The sequence below is a fragment of the Aquarana catesbeiana genome, linkage group LG10 (assembly GCF_042186555.1).
Source record: "Aquarana catesbeiana isolate 2022-GZ linkage group LG10, ASM4218655v1, whole genome shotgun sequence".
Classification (NCBI taxonomy): domain Eukaryota; kingdom Metazoa; phylum Chordata; class Amphibia; order Anura; family Ranidae; genus Aquarana; species Aquarana catesbeiana.
This window is the reverse complement of record NC_133333.1, coordinates 48694027-48717928: the sequence shown is the minus strand read 5'-3', so window position 1 is coordinate 48717928 and position 23902 is coordinate 48694027. Positions and strand designations below refer to the sequence as shown.

The 23902-nt window shown below is 43.7% G+C and overlaps 1 protein-coding gene across 6 annotated transcripts in view; it reads left to right on the top strand.

The window, feature by feature from the left end:
• The window catches only part of SYT3 (synaptotagmin 3), a 372879-nt gene that overhangs the window by 217298 nt on the left and 131679 nt on the right, over window positions 1-23902 (top strand). For 5 of the 6 annotated variants that reach the window (XM_073602152.1, XM_073602148.1, XM_073602149.1 and 2 more), the window contains exons 5-6: window positions 5186-5564; window positions 6457-6519. In XM_073602152.1, the coding sequence (XP_073458253.1) occupies window positions 5186-5564; window positions 6457-6519 (442 nt within the window). The remainder of the gene's footprint in view (window positions 1-5185; window positions 5565-6456; window positions 6520-23902) is intronic. The other variant, XM_073602153.1, reaches the window with a different exon arrangement.

Genomic DNA, 23902 nt, shown 5'->3' with positions numbered 1-23902 from the left:
CACTCACCTACCTGTCCATTACACTCACCTACCTGACCATTACACTCACCTACCTGTCCATTACACTCACCTACCTGACCATTACACTCACCTACCTCTCCATTACACTCACCTACCTGTCCATTACACTCACCTACCTGACCATTGCACTCACCTACCTGACTATTACACTCACCTACCTGACCATTACACTCCCCTACTTGACACATGCATTCACCTACCTAACCATTATACTCACCTATCTGATCATTACACTCACCTACCTGACATATGCATTCACCTACCTGACACATGCACTCACCTACCTGACCATTACACTCACCTACCTGACACATGCACTCACCTACCTGACCATTACACTCGCCTACCTGACACATGCATTCTCTTACCTGACATATGTATTCACCTACCTGACCATTACACTCACCTACCTGACACATGCACTCACCTACCTGACACATGCACTCACCTACCTGACACATGTATTCACCTACCTGACACATGCACTCACCTACCTGACACATGCACTCACCTACCTGACACATGCATTCACCTACCTGACACATGCACTCACCCACCTGACACATGCATTCACCCACCTGACACATGCACTCACCTACCTGACACATGCATTCACCTACCTGACACATGCATTCACCTACCTGACACATGCATTCACCTACCTGACACATGCATTCACCTACCTGACACATGCACTCACCTACCTGACACATGCATTCACCTACCTGACACATGCATTCTCCTACCTGACACATGCATTCACCTACCTGACACATGCACTCACCTACCTGACCATTACACTCACCTACCTGACACATGTATTCACCTACCTGACACATGCACTCACCTACCTGACCATTACACTCACCTACCTGACACATGCACTCACCAAATTAACACCTTTATTGTGCAAAATTGAGTCAAATCTGTAACTGTACTGTACATGTCCACTCCACATTGATCTTACTTGTCTCCAGTCTCTCTGGCAGCTCATTCCCGCCAGCAAGTCTCCTCTGATCCCAGCCGCGTGTTCTCCCAGTCATGCCCAGCACGTCACCGCTGATTTGTTTGATGGTGAGGTGTGGATGAGACGGCTTCTATGATTGGATTTTGCTGCGCACGTCACCCCCAGGCGCTTATTCTTTGTCACGCCCACTCGGACACATCACCAATAGCCTACAGAACTGTGGGAGATGTAGTTCACGGTGCGGTGTGGACGATTAGATTTTTCACTGTGTGTTTTTCTCATTTCATGGCATGCCCACAGAGAGGACTCGGTGTGCTGGCAGCGCCACGTGTGCCACGGGTTCGCCATCACTGATCTAGAGTATATTATCTAACCTGTTGGAAATTTCAAAAACAAAGTTTTGCTCAAATGTGATCCAGATACTTTATCATCCAATACATAACCAAAGTGAGCAAATATAGGATCCCCTTAGCAGCTAAAAATCAGGAGAGTCCTAACAAATTCAATGGTTGTAAAAGAACAATGTCACAATATATTTTGGACAGTCCAGGTAAAGTTTGTTAATTACAGGGATTGTTTAAAAATGCTCCAAGTGGTCCCCTTCACCAGGACTCCAAAGAAAAAACAAGAAAAACACCTCTATATCAAGGTGTGACTGGTAATATACACAAGTTAAAGTAGAACTATAGGCAAAACATTTTTTATTTTGGATACCACATGGGCGGTGGTAAGCAATTATTCACGGCGATTGGCTGGTGTTGGCGCTTCAATCATCATGGCACCATGGTTGATATGGTGTCAGGGTGATTGAAGTGCATTATTTCTATTGTTACATTCTAATACATAATGAAGTGATTCAACTCACTATACTGCAGAATCAGTGAGAGCCCTGGACGTGTCACTTGCCACATCTCCTGCCATCAGATGCAGCGTCACTTGCCATGTCTCCTGCCACCAGATGTGGATTGTCACTTGCCACTTTCACCTGGCAGCAGATGTGGATTGTCACTTGCCACGTCACCTGCCACTATTTGCAGATTGCCACTTGCCACGTCACCTGCCACCATTTGCAGATTGCCATGTCTCCTGCCACCATTTATAGATTGTCACTTGCCACATCTCCTCACACCATTTGCAGATTGCCACATCTCCTGCCACCATTTGCAGATTGTCATTTGCCACGTCACCGGCCACCAGATGTGGGTTGTCACTTGCCATGCCAGCCAGTGCCACCAAATGTGCATTGACGCTGCATTGGTGGCAGGCTGACAGTACTAGTCCATTTAGTGAGAGCAGGAGAGCGGTGATGCGGGATGGGCAGTGAGAGATGATGTCATCTCGCTGCTCCCCGCCGCACCTCTGAGATTGAAGCAAGTGGGTCTGGCTGCAAAGTGGAGCTCCATGATGACAGGAAGCACGTGACCTCCACTCTACCGTGCTGTGAGGGCGGAAGAGCCCTGATGTGTGGCAGGCAGTGAGAGATGATGTAATCTCTCTGCTGCTCGCTGCACCTCGCTCCCAAATTGAAGAGGCCCGGCTGTAAAGAGCGCTGATGTAGAGCGGTCGGAGAGATATGTCATCTCTGCTCATCCGCACACTCGCTTCTTTCCTCCGCCTCTCTCATGCAGCCAGCCCGCCCACCGCAGCACCCGCAACCCGCTGGTTAGGCACAGACCCTGCAACAAGAGACTCGGGACTATGGGCCCCAGATTTGGGGCTATAGCCCCAATAGCCACCCCCTAGCAACGCCCCTGATAACAACAAGTGCCTGTTCACACAGGGGCGACTTGTCAGGTGACCTAGCCGCCTGACAAGTCACCTCCCGTTCTGTACTATGTAACCGTTCTAATAGGAGCGACGCAAGTCGCTCCAACTTAGAAAAAGGTTCCTGTAGTATTTTTGGGGCGACTTCAGGCGACTTGCATTGACTTCTATACAGAAGTCGTTTTGCAAGTCGCCGCCGAATTCGTGTGTGATTCGTGTGCAAGTCGTGCCGCCCCTGTGTGAACCGGCACTAACAAGAAAAGCAGTCAAGTAGATCCCCTGCAGCTGGCAGTAACCATAGCTTCCCCCAGCAACAACAGACCCTCCCAAAACAACAGAACGCCTACAATAAAATACTCCTCCAGCAACCATAGACCCCCAGCAACCAATATCAACAGATCCTCCAGCAGTCAGCAACAATACACCCCTCCTTCAACAGTTTATCCCTCCCGGCAACCAGTGACCCCCCCAGTAACAATAAAGCCCCTCCCACAATGATAGATCTTCAGCAGTGACAATAGACCCCAAGCCTCAATATATCCTCCAGTACACCCCTACACCCCCTGCATTTATGCATTCAGTGCTGGAGGAACCGAAACTGTGTTCCCCACATTCCCGCTGAAAAAAGCTCTGGTTATACTTTAGGCCTTGCCTTTTAAAAATTAAATGGGGATGCAAAAAGTAAAAATAGACTATAGATGTTCAATCTGAAAGTTGCCCAGCTGGGACTCAAACGTAGAAATTCCAGGCCATAATTAAACTCCTTAAATTAGAACTTTACCCATAACAGCCTGATAAAAATAATGTTCTTTTACAAAAAACATACATTCTACATGAATAATTATGCTACCAAAATTAGTGTGTGCTGAAGCCCAGAGCCCCTGAACAGCAGTAAATTGTTAGGCTGTCAGAAGATCGGCCTCTACAAATTTTGCACAGTGTAATGACATTTTTTTTACAGCAACTGAGCATGTGCAGAGCAAGATGAGACAGTGTATTCCTAGATTTTCAGCAGTATAAGCACTTATTTTCAATGTTTTGCATAGCTATACATGCAAAAGGGGTCAGCCTGAAGTGGTCTAGCAGGACTTAATTTTCTAAAGTACCACTTTAACCATCAACCTTTTATTGGGTCTAATAACTTCTACAATGCCTCTGTATTTTATAAATACAATTCTTATCATTTAATTTTATATTGGGTTGGGCAATCAAAGGTCCACCTTGTGCACTTGGATGCTACCTTCGAGAGAACCAGCACTTCTCCACCAAATAAAAAAGAGGAATACGTTTTGGAGAAGTATGACATGCACCTGCTGTAGGTAGTTGAGATATGGGTCATATGCTTACATTATGTCTGTTGATCAAGTAAATCTGTATTGAGAAAAATAGAAGGACTACCATTTTTTAACGTGTTGTGAAAATATTATCCGATTGGCTATTGCTGACTTCTAAGTCACTGACCCAGAAAAAGCATGATGGCATAATGTCAGAAAAACAGTAAGAACTCTTCCAACACTTTTGGGTCACAAGCTCACACACTTGCTCAGGTTAGTAGATCGAATTATTAAAGCTGGTGTGTCTGCATAAGGGCAAGGAAACAAACATTTCAAGAAGCAGCCCAAGTCTTTTTTCAGTACAGATTTTCTCCCCAGAATTTAGTATTGGTTACCTTCTCATAGCGTATACGCAAAAAAAAAAAAAAAAAAAAGACATGTTTTTGAAGTCTTACATTTATTGGAAACAACGGAAAAATGGGGTGGGGATTCAATAAAAAAGGAATTTATTTCTCATTTTGAGAGGCAAAACAAAACAAAAAATATATATATATTTATATATATTATAATATATATATTTAACATCATAACAATAGTATTGTACATATATAAACAGGCAGGAGAGCTGTCTTTTGGAGGTACAGGCCTTAATATGGACCCAAAATAAGTTTGAAAGCCAAGGGACTTGAAAAGGTTACAGGCTGCTGGAGCCCCTTGGGACATGATGTGTTGTTAGATACTCTCAGCCTGATGAGTACCTCCAGTGCTGCTATGTAACCTTTCCAAGTCCCTTGGCTTTCAAGCTTCTTTTGGGTCCATATTAAGGCCTGTACCTCCAAAAGACAGCTCCCCTGAAGAAGCCCGATCTATGGGCGAAACATGTCTGGATTTTTTATTATGCTGTCCTGTTTGACATCATAACAATAGTATTGTACATGCCTGTGTCCTTTGTTTTTATATATATATATTTTTTATTTTGCCTCTCAAAATAAGAAATAAATTCCTTTTTTATTGAATATATTTGACGATATTCTTGCACCTCAAAAAATCCCCACCCCATCTTTCCATTGTTTCTATGTCAATTTGGGGATTGGTGCCATTATCTAGCTGTCGCTTCCACGACCAATTATCTACCTTACATTTATTGTTTCTCTTGCAGATGTCTCGGTTAGCCTACTTTCCGTTATTGTCACCTTCTGTGGAATTGTTCTCCTTGGAGTCTTACTCTTTGTCTCCTGGAAATTATGTTGGATACCATGGAGGGACAAAGGTTCTTCCCAGACTCAACGCAAAGATCATGGACACCATGGGCATCTTCACCACTCCCACTATGGGGACTTATTGGTGGATAGAGTGGAGCTTGGAGTTGAGATGCCTGAACGCTCTTATTTAGATATGGACTCTTACCCAGAAGCCAACATTAAAATCAGTCAAACGTCCCCAGACATACCAGTAGATAGCCAGAGTGTGGCCAAGGAATCTCAGATACCTTATGCACAGTCACACCAGCAAGTTGCAAATATTGCTCCTACTAACAGGTAAGCTGTGTTGTACATACCGGTTTTATCCTAGCATAGAATTGTTTTTATTATTATAAGTGGTTGGATCCTTTTACAGTGATTGTGTTTTATATTATATTTTGGAACTGGAAGGAGTTCTGAGGAGCACAATAAAATTAAAAAGGGGTCAAGAGAATAGTAAATAGAGAAAATGTCGCTCTCCCAACTAGCCACCATAATCTGTGTATGCGGAGTGGCTTCAGCTGAAGTCGATCCTCATACACAGATTATGGTGTCAGGTTGGGAGAGTGGCGTTTTCTGTATTTACTGCACAAACGCTCTAAATGGGCATCCTGAACAGCTTGCACCCCTTCACCAGCAGATCATGGGAATTGAGTCCCTGGCTTCCAAGCTTGGTCTAAGGCCGCAGGGTTGTGGAGGATCTAAAAATAAAACTAATCAAACATATTGAACTTTATATTTTATCTATAGACAGACCTGTTTCATTTTTTGGTCTAGGTTGTCATTAGAGAGCATGTAAACTCCTCCCATGATGATAGTAGTCAATCACCAGGCTGAGCACTGTCAGATGGTGGAGAGAGTAACATCATTCCTCCCTCTAGGCTCTGACAACGGCTGACACCTGGTATGTAGGTGGAAGTTGCAATAGAGGAAAGCGTTTTGCTGCAAAGGTATCACAAAGTCGGTGGAAAGAAACTTACAAAAACACAGTCACTTTGTCTTGAGTCTCACTTTAACTCCATGCCCCCAATCCAAAGATGTTTAGCTGCAAGTTTAAAGTGGATGTAAACCCCCCATTTTTTTTAATTAAGGCTTGTAACTTGTACAGTATAGGATTTCATATCATCTGTGCCCAGTCTTGCCACAAAGAGTTAATTTAGCTCTGAGCAATCCTCTTATCTTTTTTCAGTGAGATACAAATGGACAGACAGAGAAATACCAGTCAGTTCTTCCCCCTTGCTGTGAGTGACAGGTAATTTACATATCTCATGCACGAGCCTGAGAGAGGCATTATGTGTAATTCTCATCCCCTCCTCCTTTCTTCTCCAGCTCTCCCAGGATTGGCTGCTCCACACCTCGGCATTATTGGGCATGCTGAAGTCATGTGGATACTTTCTCTCTATGCTTGCTGCTCTGGGACATCTAGGGGTCTGACAATGTATTCTAGCCAGCTGCAGAATGGAAAATGGCATAACCTTCGCAGGCCTTAATATTTTAGCTGAAGGTCTCTAGATTTGGTGCACAAACTGCAAGTGTAATAACACTCATCTCATTGTGAGCCTATAGTTGGCCTTTAAAGCTAAGCTCTAGGCAGCTATACCAATGGTATTACAGGAGTTCTATGGTCAAAGCATTCACTTTAATGTTTATAAGAGCAGCATTATGATAACAAAACAAATAGTTATATTTGACAATCCAATATAAGCTTACTTAAAAAATCACATGTATTGTTATCAGTTTTGCCTATCTGCTGGCCACCTCTTTACACAACTTCCTGGATTCCTTGCATGTTTTGCAGCTTCTCCTCTGCTGTTTACTTTTGATTTCTAAAGACTACATATACCATGGTAACTTGCTGCCTGCAAGCAGTGATTTGTGTACTGACTCCGCCTCCTGAAACTCCTCCTATCGTAACCTCTGTTGTTCAGAAGGCAGGCTCTGTAAAATGTATGACACAGCAGTGCCTACTCACAGGCAGGGCCGTCTTTAACGCAGGGCAAAAGGGGCAGCTGCCCTGGGCCCTGTCATTGCTGTGGGGCCCAAAGCAGCTGCCACTTAAGCCCTGCGCTGCCCGCAGTTTTTGCGGAGTAGTGGGGGGAGCCGATCCCCCCTGCTCTCCCAAGCGACTACATTCATTATACAGGAGAGCGGGACAGCTGCGGGCTTCATGTGTTTGAGCCCGCTCGTCCCGCTTCTCCCTCTGTCAGGAGCTGCGGACCCTAGTCAATGACAGAGCGAGAGCGGCGCTCTGTGTTCCTCCCGCCCCCACCCCCGCCTGGCAGACCTGTGTAGCACACAGCCGAGTGAAGTTTTCTGGCTGTGTGCTGGGTCTGATAGGCTGGGACTGTGTTCCGCCGTGTGATCAGGTAAGAAAGAACAAGGTGAAGAGAAGGGGAAGAGGATTCATTTGTTCAGACTGCAGAGAATTGCTGGTACAGAGGTGGACATGGGGGGTACAGAAGTGAGAAGACATGGTAGGTACAGAGGTGGACATGGGGGGGGGTACAGAGGTGGACATGGGGGGTACAGAGATGGACATGGGGGGTACAGAGGTGGACATGGGGGGTACAGAAGTGAGAAGACATGGTAGGTACAGAGGTGGACATGGGGGGGGGGGGTACAGAGGTGGACATGAGGGGGGGTACAGAGGTGGACATGAGGGGTACAGAAGTGAGAAGACATGGTAGGTACAGAGGTGGACATGGGGGGGGGGTACAGAGGTGGACATGGGGGGGGGTACAGAGGTGGACATGGGGGGGGGTACAGAGGTGGACATGGGGGGTACAGAAGTGAGAAGACATGGTAGGTACAGAGGTGGACATGGGGGGGGGTACAGAGGTGGACATGGGGGGGGTACAGAGGTGGACATGGGGGGTACAGAGATGGACATGGGGGGTACAGAGGTGGACATGGGGGGTACAGAGGTGGACATGGGGGGGTACAGAGATGGACATGGGGGTACAGAGATGGACATGGGGGTACAGAGATGGACATGGGGGGTACAGAGATGGACATGGGGGGGTACAGGGGTGGACATGGGGGGGTGCAGAGGTGGACATGGACATGGGGGGTAGAGAGGTGGACATGGGGGGTACAGAGGTGGACATGGGGGGGGTACAGAGGTGGACATGGGGGGTACAGAGGTGGACATGGGGGGGTACAGAGATGGACATGGGGGGTACAGAGGTGGACATGGGGGGTACAGAGATGGACATGGGGGGTACAGAGATGGACATGGGGGGTACAGGGGTGGACATGGGGGGGTACAGGGATGGACATGGGGGGTACAGAGGTGGACATGGGGGGTACAGAGGTGGACATGGGGGGTACAGAGGTGGAAGGGGTACAGAGATGGACATGGGGGGTACAGAGGTGGACATGGGGGGTACAGAGATGGACATGGGGGGTACAGAGGTGGACATGGGGGGTACAGAGATGGACATGGGGGGTACAGAGGTGGACATGGGGGGTACAGAAGTGAGAAGACATGGTAGGTACAGAGGTGGACATGGGGGGGGTACAGAGGTGGACATGGGGGGGGGGTACAGAGATGGACATGGGGGGTACAGAGATGGACATGGGGGGTACAGAGATGGACATGGGGGTATGGAGGTGAACAGAGGCGGTGGGGGGGTACAGAGGTGAACATGGATGGGGGGTACTACAGAGGTGGATAGGGGGTACAAAGGTGGACATGGGGGGGGTACAGAGGTGGACGGAAAGATAAAGAAGTGAACGTGGATGGGGGTACAGAGCTGAACACAGAGGTGGATGTGGGGTACAAAGGTGGATGGAAAGATATAGAGGTGGACATGGGGGGGGGGGGGTACAGAGGTGGATGGGGGATACAGAAGTGAGCTGTGGATGGGGGGGGGGAGAGGTAGACAGGGGGTACAGAGGTGAGCTGTGGATAGAGGGGTACAGAGGTGAGCTGTGGATAGAGGGGTACAGAGGTGAGCTGTGTATGGGGGGGGGGACAGAGATAGACAGGGAATACAGAAGTGAGCTGTGGATGAGGAAGCAGAGGTAAGCAAAGTGATGTGCAGAGGTGACCAATAGATAGTTACTTTGCGGGAGGGAGGAGGATATGCAAGTACTGCCCCTTGTTCTGATTTTTTTCTGTGCTCTGTATGATACAAACACCTCAAAGTACACCCCCCAATCCCCGTGTGTCATCCTGGACTCCTATCTCCCCCCTTCCCCCATTATCTTGAACTCCCCCCTCTCCCCCCCCAATCATCCTGGACTCCCATATCTCCCCCCCACCCATCATCCTGGACTTCTCTATCTCTTCCCCCCATCATTATTATTATTATACAGGATTTATATAGCGCCAACAGTTTGTGCAGCGCTTTACAACATGAGGGCAGACAGTACAAGTAGAATACAATGCAATACATACGTTTATGTGTTTGTTTTGTTTTTTCGAATGTTGGGGCGGAGAGACAATTTGCATGGGGGGCCCAAGAATTTTTTTTGCCCAGGGCCCAATCAATAGTAAAGATGGCCCTGCTCACAGGGCATAGTGAATATGTATAATATCACAGAATTCCAAGAAGTAAATGTGTGGGGATCTGCACATTTACGAACTTCAACATTGTTTAAATTAAAAGGAGTAGCCTTGCAATAATTGATTTTTTTTTTTTTTTTTAATACAACTAGTAACCGAATATATTTTTATATTAGCTTCTCTTTGCACATCAGAGAATTAACTATCAGAATTAACATCAGACTGTAACTATGAGCTAATCAGATAGAAATCAAATATTCAGCGCTTAGGATCAATAATAACAAGGAACTGCAGCCCCCCAAGCAAAATGGAAACACCAAAATGAAATCCACAAAACCAAAGTGTTCTAATAGGGGAATGGCGCTGTTCACAGATAATGGAAAAATCAAAAAACGCAACCACAACCCACCAGAAAATGGGAAAAAGAAAATATGAATAAAAATATAATTTATGAAAGTAATAAACAATACATGTGCAGTGTGCACCAAAGTGTGTGAAGATTCTAACTAAAATCCTATGAATTAACCCCTTAGGTTAATAACAGAAGGTGTAAATATGCAAGTCACTACCAAAGGTGAAAAAACGCAAAATCATACATAGTACAGAGTGGATAAAAATGACATAAAAATGACATAAAGTGATAACAACATTAAAATTCCCACTCATGTGCCAAATATCATACACAATACATAAAATATACATGTAAGTGATCCAAATAAACATCTGTGATCATCCTGAAGTTGAAAAGATAAATAAAAAAGTGGAAATGTATGTGAAAGGTGAATTGATCAAAAAATGAGGATATTAATTAATAAATATGTGCCATCAAACAGATATATGAATAAATATGTGATGCACTCAAAAACGTCCAATATAAATTGTCCAATAAAGATATATCAGACAGGTGTGTGATCCCCAGCAAGTTTCAGTGTTAGTGTGTCCGTATCTGGCAGGCCCCCTCTTGTGCCCTCACTCACCAGAAAGCCCAACCCCTGCAGGGGTGAAGGGCATGATTCAATCCTGTGGCCGGAATGCTGGAGTCCCAGGATCCCCCTCTCAGGTTCAACGAGCCCCTTCCCACTGGATCCACGTTGTTCTTACATAAGTATCCACCGGATACCTCAGATGACGTCTTGATGACGAAACGCGTAAGGCGTGGCCATACGGTACGCACACGTCGCTTTCACGTTCTGACTCTGCACTTCCGGTTCCGGCTTCTGTTATTAACCTAAGGGATTAATTCATAGGATTTTAGTTAGAATCTTCACACACTTTGGTGCACACTGCACATGTATTGTTTATTACTTTCATAAATTATATTTTTATTCATATTTTCTTTTTCCCATTTTCTGGTGGGTTGTGGTTGCGTTTTTTTATTTTTCCATTATCTGTGAACAGCGCCATTCCCCTATTAGAACACTATAAGCTAATCAGGGCATGAACATGCGTACAGGAGGGAGAACACACCATAGTACTTTTACACATTTAGGACTCGTTAATATTACCATTAGCCCTCTGAAGTGCAATCTGCGGTGGATCGGTCTTTGGAGGGAATTATGTCACCTCCTCTTTGCCTGCTTTACCCCTGAAACTCTGCACCACTGCATTCAAACCACATGCATTGCCTACAGTTGCAGGGTGGCCCCTTCCATTTGGAATGATTGCATTCAATGGGTGGTGCTGCCCGCTGAACTTTACATTGGGGATCATTTTTGGTACGGCATGTGTGCACCCTTATCCACTGCCTTTGCAGCTTAAGGGGAAGTGGCTGGGGGACAGTGAAAACACAGCTCAGCCTTGTGTTTTTACCTCCTTTTTATGCAAGTGTAAATCAGTCATAACTAATCAATTGGCAAGCTGGGTTTGTTTTTTGGTCAAGATTTACTGCTTAACTTTAGTAAAGCTTGGCAGGCTGAGTTTGGTTCTTTGGTCCAGATTTACTGTTTACCTTTAGTAAAGCTTGATAGGCTGAGTTTGGTTCTTTGGTGCAGATTTACGGTTTACCTTTAGTAAAGCTTGGTAGGCTGGGTTTGGTTGCTTGGTTAAGATTTACTGCTTAAAATGGAGGTCTGCCCACCGCTTCAAAAATGAAAAGCCAGCAGCTACACATACTGTCCTGGAGTTTAGCGATGTCGACAACGCCGCTGTTTCCATCAGCTGTCAGGTTCTGCCGCCGCCATAGCCAGTATGGAAACCCAGTAGTGAAGCATTACGGCTTTATGCCAGGTCGCTACTGTGCATGCGTGAGGCACCCGCTGCGCTCTCCTACTGGCCCGGCAGTGGGGGAAGGAGAAGGGAGCTGAGCGGTGACGTCAACGGCCGTGGCCGAGACTCCTGGAAGTGGGGACAGGATACGAAAGGTGCCAAATGTGGCACCGGAGAGGGGAAGGAGACAAATGAGTTTAAGTTCCACTTTTGGGTGGCACCCTGCTTTAACTTTGGTAAAGCTTGATAGGCTGGGTTTGGGTCTTTGATCAAGATTTACTGCTTAACTTTAGTAAAGTTTGCCATGCTGGGTTTGGTTCTTTGGTCAAGCTTTACTGCTTAACTTCAGTGGGGAAAATTGTGAGGTTAGAGACCAGGCTGTGCTCTAACTGTGGGAGTAGGGTGGTCTAATCACAAGACTGGTTGAACAGAATTTCAAATCCTTTGTCAGGTTAGACAGTCCACATACATGTATTATAGAGGCACATGTAGTCATTTTCCTGGAGTTCAGCTAGAATTGTTCACTTTCCCATTTTCTCATCTCTAATAATGGCCATGCTTCAATTCTCATCAGTGCAATCCAGTCTGTGCTGTAATGCTTGTTTGTTCATAGAGTTATACTTAGCCCCTTGGCTGCTCCTTTTGCTTGGCACTGTTTAAAGTTTACTGTACACATCTAAAATGAAATATACAACACTTTAATGACTATACCTCTGGGAGACTTCTGAAAGTCTCTCTTAATTTGAAGAGTTACATTGGCTCCTCTTGCATAAAACTATTGGATGTAATTCCACGACTGAAAAATTATCCGTCCATGGAATGCATCTTATTAATTTTCATTAGCATTATCCGTCTAACGAAAATAATGTTAACTTTTGTTGCACAGTGTGTTTTCATAAAATATTAAATTCTTCTCAGCAACGATATAGATTAAATAATTATACACATAAGTGTACTTACTTGGAGATGTGTGGCATCACATTACAAGTGCATTAATTTGTTGACACACAATAAAAGCTATTGCTGCTTAGGCGAGATTAACAAATAGCACATTCACCTGTGTTATAGATTAGTTTGTTTTATAGGTAGCTTTGCTTGATGTAGCGCTTGTATGATCGTGCTGTATTCAGGATTAAATGAACGTGTTAAGAAAATTTTAAAGGAGAATTCCACCTTCTGCAATAATGAATAAATGCACAGGCTTGGTGTTGTCAGCCTGCAATAGGAAGTGCAGTTACTGGCAGCATCTCCAGTAAGAAACGTAGATTTACATTTGGTGGACATATCCGAAACTCAGAAGATTTTGGATTAAAGTATACAATTTTATTTACTCTGTGACAGAGACTAACCTTAAAAAATCTTAATATCGACTGCTGAAAAAAAAATGCTAAAAAGTTGAACTCTTTAATTTATTTAGCAGCATGGAGAGCTATAGCTAGAGCTTGGGAATCACCCATTATCCTCTTAGATTGGGTCAAAGCAACATTTTCATTGATTATTTTGAATGAGAAACCATCAGCAGTTCTACATGATAAAATAGATTTACTTGAAAAGATATAGGATCCATGGATACAGTGGCAGCTGGAGGTATAGTTCTGGGGGGGAGGCAAACAGTGCACCCACAGCCATACCCCCCCCTCACTTGGGTCACCTGCAAACAAACACCCCCCCCCCTTCCCTGCCTGGCACTTACCCCATCTATATGCTTCTCCTCCTTGGCATCTCCTTCCTCCATCCTCCTCCTAGGCCAATTGGAATGCTTCTCCTTTCGGCCAGGAAACTTGTCTTCCTGATTGGTTAGGAGGAGAATCCGTGTGACGTTAGCGAATATTCATTCACTAATGTCACACAACTGGGTGAGCCCACCCTTTTTTGAAGCCTATTAGAGCCTCTGGCTCAAATCATGTGCTTAAAAAAAAAAAAAACCCAAGTGGAATGCATGCATCCGGTGCCCTGCATGTAAATTAGAGGGCTGTATGCATGGATAGAGGGGGCTTCACCCCTGCACCCCGTATGGACGGGCTGCCACTGCATGGATACATTATACAGTATCGTGCAAATTAGTTGGGATAAACATGCAACAACTGTTTCAAGACTCTATATCCAGTTAAGCTCTTTGGATGTACATCCAAAGAGTGAACCTTTAATCACAAGCTGATGGCTGCATTAGCAGCCATCAGCTTGCACAGTTTTTTTTTTTTTTCTTTTAGTCGGTTTCAAAGTGAAAGTGATGTGGCAGCTCCATAGCTACTGATCGCTTTCACAGAGCCGCCAGCACAGTAGCCGCCGCCCCCACCCCCTCACATCCTCCCGTGGTTCTCGTACTCTTATGCTCTTACCGGAGCCCAGGAACACAACCACTGGCTAGGGGAGGTAGAGCGCTGTGAGACTGAGGCAGATCCATGCCTCGATCTCACATGCAGACAATGAAACTGGAAGCGATGTAACTTCTTCGTTCAGATGCACCATTTCCTGGCCAGCACAGCCAGAGGACACATCTAACCAAGCAGATCTGTGCTTGGTTAGATGGTGTGAGGGACAGGAGAGACATTGGGGTCTATTAGACCCCTTATGTCTCTATAAAGAGTACCTGTAACCTGCCCAATTGTATCACATAGGGGTTTAATAATCCCTTGTGATAGCAATCAAGTAAAAATAAATAAAAAGAAAAACATTTAAAAAAATAAAATTATAATAAAACATATTAAAATGTAAAAAAAAAAAATTGCCGTAACCCCCGTTGCCCCGCACACCTGCGCACCATCGTTTTTGGCGATATGCTGGGTGCACACAATTTTAAGACATGGAGTGTTTGGTATCTATTTACTCAATGCAACCTTATCTGTTTTATTTTAAAGTGGATGTAAACCCTTACATATACCCAGTGAAGTGACCAGCCTCAGATGATACACAGAGATGAAACAAAAGTTTTACATTTATATCTGCTGTCTTTAGCTTTATATATTCTTAAAAGAGTGCACATTGTGTTAGAGATTTTCTCTTCCTGTTCAGCACTTGGAGTGGATTCTTGGCATACAGCCAAGACAGCTGATGGGAGGAAAGGCACACTACCCCCCTCCACATAGGCAGAGACTTGCAGAGCTGTGCTGTGACAAGCCAAGCTCTCTGCTAATCTATTTATAGCAACCTCTCTCCACACAAATTTTTAGGCTGGTTTTATCTTGGTTGACAGAGAACCTGTCAAAAGTTGTCTTGCTGATAACAGAGCAACAAAGCAGCAGAAAGACTTAGTGCTGTGGAGAGAGATAAGAAAACACTACAGATAAAGGTCAAATTTCATGAATCGGGTTTACATCCACTTTAACCAAAAATACGTATTATATTGTGTGTGTTTGCACTAAAATTAATTTTATGATATTTTTCCTGAAAATTTGCATTTAACTACTTAAGGGCTGCAAGAATTTTTCCCCTTAATGACTGGGCTATTTTTTGCAACACGGCACTGCGTCGCTTTAACTGACAATTGCGCAGTCGTGCGATGCTGCACCCAAACAAAATTGATGTCCTTTTTTTATAATAAATGGAGCTTTCTTTTGGTGGTATTTGATCACCGCTGCAGTTTTTATTTTTTGCGCTATAAACAAAGAGCGACAATTTTGAAAAGAAACTATTTTTTTTTTTGGATATGTATTATAGCAAAACAAACAATATAAAAAACTAATTTATTAATCAGTTTAGGCCGATTATATATTCTTCTACATATTTTTGGTAAACAAAAAAAAAAAATCACAATAGACGTATATTGATTGGTTTGCGCAAAAGTTATTGAGTCTACAAACTATGGGATAAATTCAGGGATTTGTTTTTAATTGATTTTAGTGGTATTGGCGGCGATCTGCGATTTTTAGCGGGGCTGTGACATTGCGGTGGACAAATGTGACCCCCAAATGACACTTTTTGGGGACCAGTGACATTATTACATTGATCAGTGCTATACAAATGCACTGATCAATGTAAAAATGACACTGGCAGGGAAGGTGTTAACTCTAGGGGCAATCAAGGGGTTAACTGTGTTCCCTGGGTGTGTTCAAACTGTAATGGGGATGGGCTGCTTGGGACATGACAGAGATCACTGTTTCTGATGACTGGGAACAGTAGATCTGTCATGTCATCTGTCAGAATGGGGACCCACCTTGTTTATAAAGGCAGATCCCCATTCTGCCTCTGTACTAGGTGATCGTGGGTCCGCCCGACCTGCGGGCACACTCCCGCAGCATGCAAAGGGCGTGAAAACTCCGCCGGTGGCGTGCGCCCGCCTGAAACTGCGCCTGTGCGAGCCGACGTACAACGATGGCAATTCGCGCAGGAGAGCCAACCTGCCACAGTACAACTGCAGCGGCTGGTCCTTAAGTGGTTAATAAACACTTGCACAAATATCATGTGACATAAAAAATTTGCAACTATCACCTTTTTACTCTACAGAGCCCCTGCTTTCAGAAAATATTTAAGAGAAGTATGTTTTTTTTTTTTTCCCTTTTATACTTACCTAGGTGGATGCATCTTGGGACTGATGCTGCATTTGTCCCCTGGCGTCTCTACAGTGAGAACCAAGCCATCGAACACCGCCGATGGCTCGGTTCTCACAGATCCCCGAGAGAAGAGCTACTGACTGTCAATCAGCATCTCTCTTCTCTACTCCTCCATGCTCATTGGAGCGTTAAGCTGTGGAGGGGCGGGGATCGGCTGTCTCAGTCTCTCAGCGGCTTGCTGAGAGGCTGAGACAGGCATCAGTTCAGGCACCTGAACTGAGTGGACTTCAGAAAATGGGTCATAGGAGTGCAAAACGAATTGCACCCCTGTGACCCTTAGGAGAAACCCAGCTAAACGAGCTCAGGCTGGACTTCTCCTTTAATGCTCTGGGGGTTTAAGTAATTTTTCTTGCCAAAAAATGCTCTGGAGCCTAACTGGTTTACTGGGCCTATACAAGGTTAAACTTGTTGCAGAGTGATTTCTGCATGTCTAAACTTGTTTGAGAAGGTGCTCTCTAGTTTTTCACTCTTTCACTTCAGTCTGAATTGATATTTCTCACAGAGAGGACATGATTAAAGTTGGTTCACTATATCCATTATTATTTTGTTATTTTTATACAGATGTAGATGTACTGTAGATGTAGATGGATATCACCCCCGAAAGCAATCGAAAAATAATTGTTTTGGGAGAAAATACTGAATTAATGGTTCAGGAGATGGCAAATGCAGTTGGTGTGGGAAAATCAAGTGTTTCAAGGATTGTGAACCTGTTTCAAGAGACAGGGCCTGTAGACACTTCTCTGAAAGGACATTGTGGAAGAAAAACGAAGGCTTCGCTGTTGGAATTATGGTCTAATCAGAAGAATTAGCATCTTAAACCCAAAGAAGACCAGTAGGTACATCAAAAGGGAGCTTGCATCTCATAGAGTTAATGTGGAGGCTTCCACTGTGCACTGCCGACTCCTCCAGTGTGGTCGCGGAGCCAGACTCCCAGTTAAGAAGCAGCTCTTGACACTATAAAGTAGCGTTGTTATGGGCAAAGAAGCATAGAGACTGAATAAATATGATCCAGAAAGTGATTCCCATGTGATGAAACAGTCTATTTATATCCATGTGTGGAGATTCCAAATATAAAAGTTCTAAATTAGTTCAAGCCCAATATATGTGTCCAATAAAAAAAAAAAATAACAATCCAAAATGTGAATCAACCAAGTGTGCCTCCACTTTAAGGTAAATAGTGGATTCTTATTAGAACTAGTGGTCATGGCATGCCCCTGATCATGTCAATTGTGATGAAACACATTGGGAGGAGTTTGCGCTCGTGACGTCACCACACACACCAAAGCCACAAGTTGGTTGGATCAGATCCTGGAACCGGTATTCTTTTTTCACATGCCTGTTTTTAAGATTTATCTTGTGAGTGACTCTGATTACCCTTTTTATAACAAATCCTTTATACAATTTCACAATGTGTGTTTTTCCGATTGTGTTATGATAGAACAGTCTCTATTTTTACTTGGGAGACTGCATTAACCACAAATGATGGAGAGGAGCTAAAGGTTCTCATTTTAGTTGATACTGTATTGATACAGCGCTTTTGACTTTTTCCAAATACAGAGTCCACTAGTTCTGATAAGAATCCACTTTTTACCCTAAGGTGATTCACGTTTTGGATTGTTATTTTTGTTTATATTGGACACATCTATCGGGCTTGAATGAATTTGGAACTTTTATATTTGAAATCTCCACACTTGGATATAAATAGGCTCTTTCATCACATGGGACTCACTTTCTGGATTATATTCACTTGATCATTTTTGGAATTTGTTATGTCTTGATTGTATTTTATCACTAGCATGGCAAAAAATCTTATACATATTGTTTACAATCCAATCTGATTGTTCTTTTGCCATCTGCTCTTTTCTTTTGATCTACTAGCGCAATATTTATTTGTTTTAAGCGTAGAGACTGGGCTTTGGAGCTGTGGAAGAAAGTAATATACTCAGACAAAACCTAGTTTTATGTACATGGATACAGGTCAAACTTTGTTCAGTGCTCATCTGGAGAACCTCTTCGAACTGACCACATCCAGCAAGCCCCTAAACCCTCACTTAATGTCATGTTTTGGGGGGGTGCTTTACGGTTTATGGACCAAAAACACTTCACCCCATGGAAGGTGTGATGGACAGTAATAACTATGTAGTTGTCCTGGCAGCAAAACTGACCCCCGATACTAAAGAGGTGGTTTCCTGATGGAGATGAAGTGTTCCAGCAAGACCTAGCCGCCTGCCACAATTCAAAGTTAACTAAGGACTTGTTTCCCAACAAAAATTAAAAGTATGGGAATGGCTAGGAAATTCACTAGACCTGAACCTGATAGAAAACCCATGGGCTCTTGTAAAAGCTTGCAAAATAAAGATGGATTGTACAACAAAAATTAAAATGACGGGAAGTGTTCTCCAACTGAGGTTTAGGGACCCTGAAGTGAATGATTTGTGTGAAAAATTTGCATCAATACCCAAGAGGGTAAGGGAGGTAATTAAAGCTGAGGGAGGCCATATTAATTACTGACAGTAAATAAATTAGTTTTGTAAACCTGAAATTGCCTTATTGTAATATCCTGTTTGTCCCAACTAATTTGCACAGTACTGTATATTTGGAGACTAGAAGGAGATCCGCCACGTTGGGAAGCAGAACACCTCTGATTTTTGACTTTCCCCATTTTTTCAACTTTTTTCTTATTTGACTCTTCTCTTTCTTCTGTCCTTCTAGTTATTTTTTGGACTTGATTGTTCATAATTCTGTGTGATGAGGAACACCTGTCTTCACACATGACAGAAGAAACCACATCTATTGCTGCTACCACTCTTAACTTGTTAATGATATGGTTTAACATGTTCTGATTTCTGAGTTACTGTACGATACCTTGCAATATGCACTATGGTGCCTCTGTTTTTCTAAATGATCTATGGATATGTATTCATGTATCTGTACAATAGCCATCTTTGGTACTTTGCAAAAGAAACAACTAATTGCAATTATTGGAAAAAAAAAATTTGATTCAACCGATTCAAAGTTTATCGTTTTGATTCTAAAATTAGAAAACTACATAAATTGAATCTTGAATATGAATCCCGAATAACAATTGAACGAATCAACCAAATTTACTGAAACAAAATGACTAGATTAACGAACCTAAACAAAATGAAACAAAACTATTTTTTTTGTCATGCACATGTCTAACAAAAAGTGGCAACCTCCCGAACTTATAACTGGCCTTTGCAGCAAGGTTCACATGGAAGGGTAATGCACATCACAAACAAACAAAAGATTTCCCAGCAAACTGTTAGGGTCAATTTGGTTGTTTGCAGGCTGGCTGGTAAGTGTGCTGGGAAATAACAGGAATGGCTACAGGGTAGTACTATGGTGGTGAGTCACGCAGGCATTCACACTCGAGTGTGTTTATGGCAAGTTACACTCCCTTTGGTCGGAGACCTGTTGGTTCAGTCTTTACAGAGTAGTAGACAAAATAACACATGTATGTGTTGAGCTGAATGACAGGAATTTGCAGCAGTGGACTAACCTCAAACCTTGCATGAAAATTGGCAAAACTGTGAGTGAAACGTTAGCTCTGCTTCTATGGGCTTATGGTGAACATTCGATGAGAAAATCAAGTGTTTTTGAATGGCATAGGCGGTTTAAAGAGGGGAGGGAAGATGTCCACAAAGTGGGCAGCCAAAAACGCAAAGGATGGATGCAAATGTGGACAGAGTGGGAACCCTTGTACACTCATGCTGGTGTGTTTTTTTTTTTTCTATCACAAGGAGACAGTTCACTACGAGTTCATAGAACATGGTACAACGGTCAACCAAATGTGTTACTTGGAAATTCTGAAAAGGTTACGGGATTCTGTTTGGAGGAAAACACCAGAACTCTGGCTTGACAAGTAGATTGTCATCTAAAAGGATGCTCTTGTACAATTTTTTTTTTTGCAGCCCATTTCAGGAATTAAATTGTCACATCTCGTAATTCTGTTTAGGTTTAACTATATAGTAATGAGCTGTAAAGTGTTTTTTTTAATGTATCTCCTGCTAACAATTCATTGTAGTTTTTCACTATTTTGCAAGTGCATGCAATTTTGAACCAAATTTTTTATACAGTATTTGGTAACTATTAACTTGATATAGTCTAATATTTGTTATATTTATTTAAATTTTTGAGAAAAAAAAAATACATTTATACTAAATATATGTTTTTCATTAAGATTTGGGTAAGGTTTCCAATTTATAGTAATTTTCTCCCTTTTGCACTGTGCAGAATGGTCAGTGAATTGCCACTATATATTGGTGGTCACTGGTGAAGTGTTCTCTTATATTGATGGTCAATGATGAAGGTGCCTGTTACATTACCGGTCAACTGTCCTTTTACACTGGTAAACAGTGGTAAAGTGCCCCCTTATATTTGGGGTCAGTGATGAAGAGTCCCTTATGTTAAGGGTCAGTAGTGAAATGCCCCTTTACATTGGCAGTCAGTGGTGACATGCCCCTATGTTGGTCAGTGGTGAAACTCAACCTTGTGTTGGTGCCAGTGGAAGCTACATCTATCAGTGATGTCAGCGATTACTTAGAAAGCAGAGGATCTGTGCCTAGCGCTGCTGGCTGTGGTTCCGCTTGAGTGACATTGGAACTATGGACACTTGAACTATGGGGTGGGAATTGATCCCCCTGTTGTATTTGCCAGGCAGTGCTGCCCACTAAACATGACTTATTTAAGTAAATGTGGGCCATAATGCATGCGGCTGTGGTGTGGTGGCACGATCTTTTAGGGTTTAAAATAGGCGGTGAGAAAGTGATATAACGCCAACTTGCCACCTGCCAAATACCCTCTGAAAGGCAATCCACCACAGAAGGCCACTGCAAGTGTGAACAATTTGTTCCCGTTAAAGGTCAGCAATAGATCTCAGTAGGCAACGTGCTGAACCTATGCTGAAAGACCATTGCTTCTACATGGAGGGCAAGGGTCCTCTCTAGCATGCTGGCAGGGGACATGCCTCATAGCAATGTTTTCAGCATGTCCAACTCAGTGGCGGCTCATCCACTAATCTACATGCAGGGTGCCGGACACATGGATTTCAATGCGTTTTTTTTTCTTTTGTAGCACATGATTAGAGCCTGAGGCTCTAATTGACTTAAAAAAAGGGTGGGCTCGGGGCGCGGAGTACTGCATACTGAGCACACCCAGTTGTATGACAATAGTGAATTAATATTCACTATTGTCTTCCTGATTCTCCTCCCGGTCAATCAGGAAGTGGGTCTTAAGACCCGATTGGCCGAGAGAAGAACGGATTGAATAATTGAATTCGCCACCGAGGGAAAGAGGAGGGAAGCCGCCGTGAAGTCAGAGACACAGGGGGAAGCCGCTGAGGAGGAAGTCTCTGCCACGGAAGAGGAGGAGACGCAGGAAAAAGCCTAAACTGCTAGATGGGGTAAGTGCGGGGCTGGTGGGGGGACGTATGAGCAAGTAATGAGGGGGGGTGAGGGGTTTGAATGAGCGATCGACGGGGGGGCAGGGTGCGTGTCTTGTTTGCTGCCGCCCTCAAAATATACAGCACCAGCCGCCACTGGTCCAGCTCTTTGTGAAGCCTGGAGTGCATGACATATGACCAAATAGGCCCAAAATGCTTTATAATAAAAAAAGAGCAATTACTGTCCTTTGTGCAGGACACCTTACTGGCATAAGAAGTGCTTTTACAGCCCAGGATGTGGCAGTGAAGGGCTGGTACAATCAGATTGGGGTGGTGCCCCTAAGGTGATTTGGCTTTATAATGGTTGTCAAAACTGGCCAGTTTAGATTCAGAATGGTGCTCTTCTGGGTTATTCCCCCTAAGAAATAATATTTCAGTTTGGGTCACCAAAGGTGACTTATCTAGTTGTTGGTGGAGTTTTGTGGGTGGAGTCAGCTTTTAGCTCTCTATGTACCTTGGGCACGCCAGCAATAATGCTACCATGATTGCCGTGTCTTACTTTGTATTACACATCTATGCTAAATCATATGTGCAAGCCTCATCCTAAGGCTGCTTTTACACTGATTTGTTGAAAAAATGGAACCCATTGACATTACCGAAGACTGGGTTTCCTCCTTTCTGATGCTTTGCCAGGCTCTAACTGCAGCTGTCTTCAGTTGTTCTTTGTGGGTCTTTCTGCCTTTAGTTTTACCTTCAGCAAGTGAAATGCATGCTCAGTTGGGTTGAAATCAGGTGATTGACTCGGCCATTGCAGAATATTCCACTTCTTTTCCTTCAAAAGTTCCTGGGTTGCTTTTGCAGTGTGTTTTGGATCATTTTCCATCTGTACTATGAAGCACAATCCAATTAACTATGCTGCATTTGGCTGAATCAGGGCTGACGGTATATCTCTAAACACTGCAGAATTCATTCGGTTGCTTCTGTCTCCTGTCACATCATCAATAAACACCAATGACTCAGTGCCACTGGAAACCATGCATGCCCATGCCATCACACTGCCTCCACCATGTTTTACAGATTACGACGTGTGATTTAAATCATGAACTGTTCTAAGCCTTCTCCACACTTTTTTCTTCCCATCATTCTGGTACAGATTAACTGCTTGCCAACCAGCCATTGCAGTACTGCGGCAACATGGCTCGGCTGCGCGACTCGCTGTCATGTAACATAGACAGCCACTAGGGGGCGCGTGTGCGCCGCCGGAGGCACGAGTGCGCCCCCCTGCTCGCCCACGGAGCCGATGCGAGTGCCTGGTGGTCGCGATCACCGCCGGGCTCCCGCAATCAATTGGGGCACACCGAGAACTGGGATCTGTGTGTTTAAACACACAGTTTCCGGTTCTCTGAGGGGAGAACAGACAGATCGTTTGTTCATACAGAGTATGAACAGCGATCTGTCATCTCCCCTGCACAGTCCCATCCCCTCTTCAGTTAGAACACACACTAAGACACACTTAACCCCTTCACTGCCCCCCTAGTGGTTAACCCCTTCACCGCCAGTGACATTTTTACAGTAATCAATGCAATTTTATAGCATTGATCACTGTAAAAAATGCCAATGGTCCCAAAAATGTGTCAAAATTGTCCAACGTGTCCGCCATAATGTCGCAGTCCTGATAAAAATTGCAGATTGCCGCCATTACTAGTAAAAAAAAAAAAAAAATGAATAATAAAAAAGCCATAAAACGATCCCCTATTTTGTAGACACTATAACTTTTATGCAAACCAATCAATAAATGCTTATTGCGATTTTTTTTTTTTTTTTTTTTACCAAAAATATGTAGAAGAATACATATCGGCCTAAACTGAGTAAAAAAAGTGGTGGTTTTTTGTATATTTTTGGGGGATATTTATTATAGCAAAAAGTAAAAAATATTGCGTGTTTTTTCAAAATTGTCGCTCTTTTT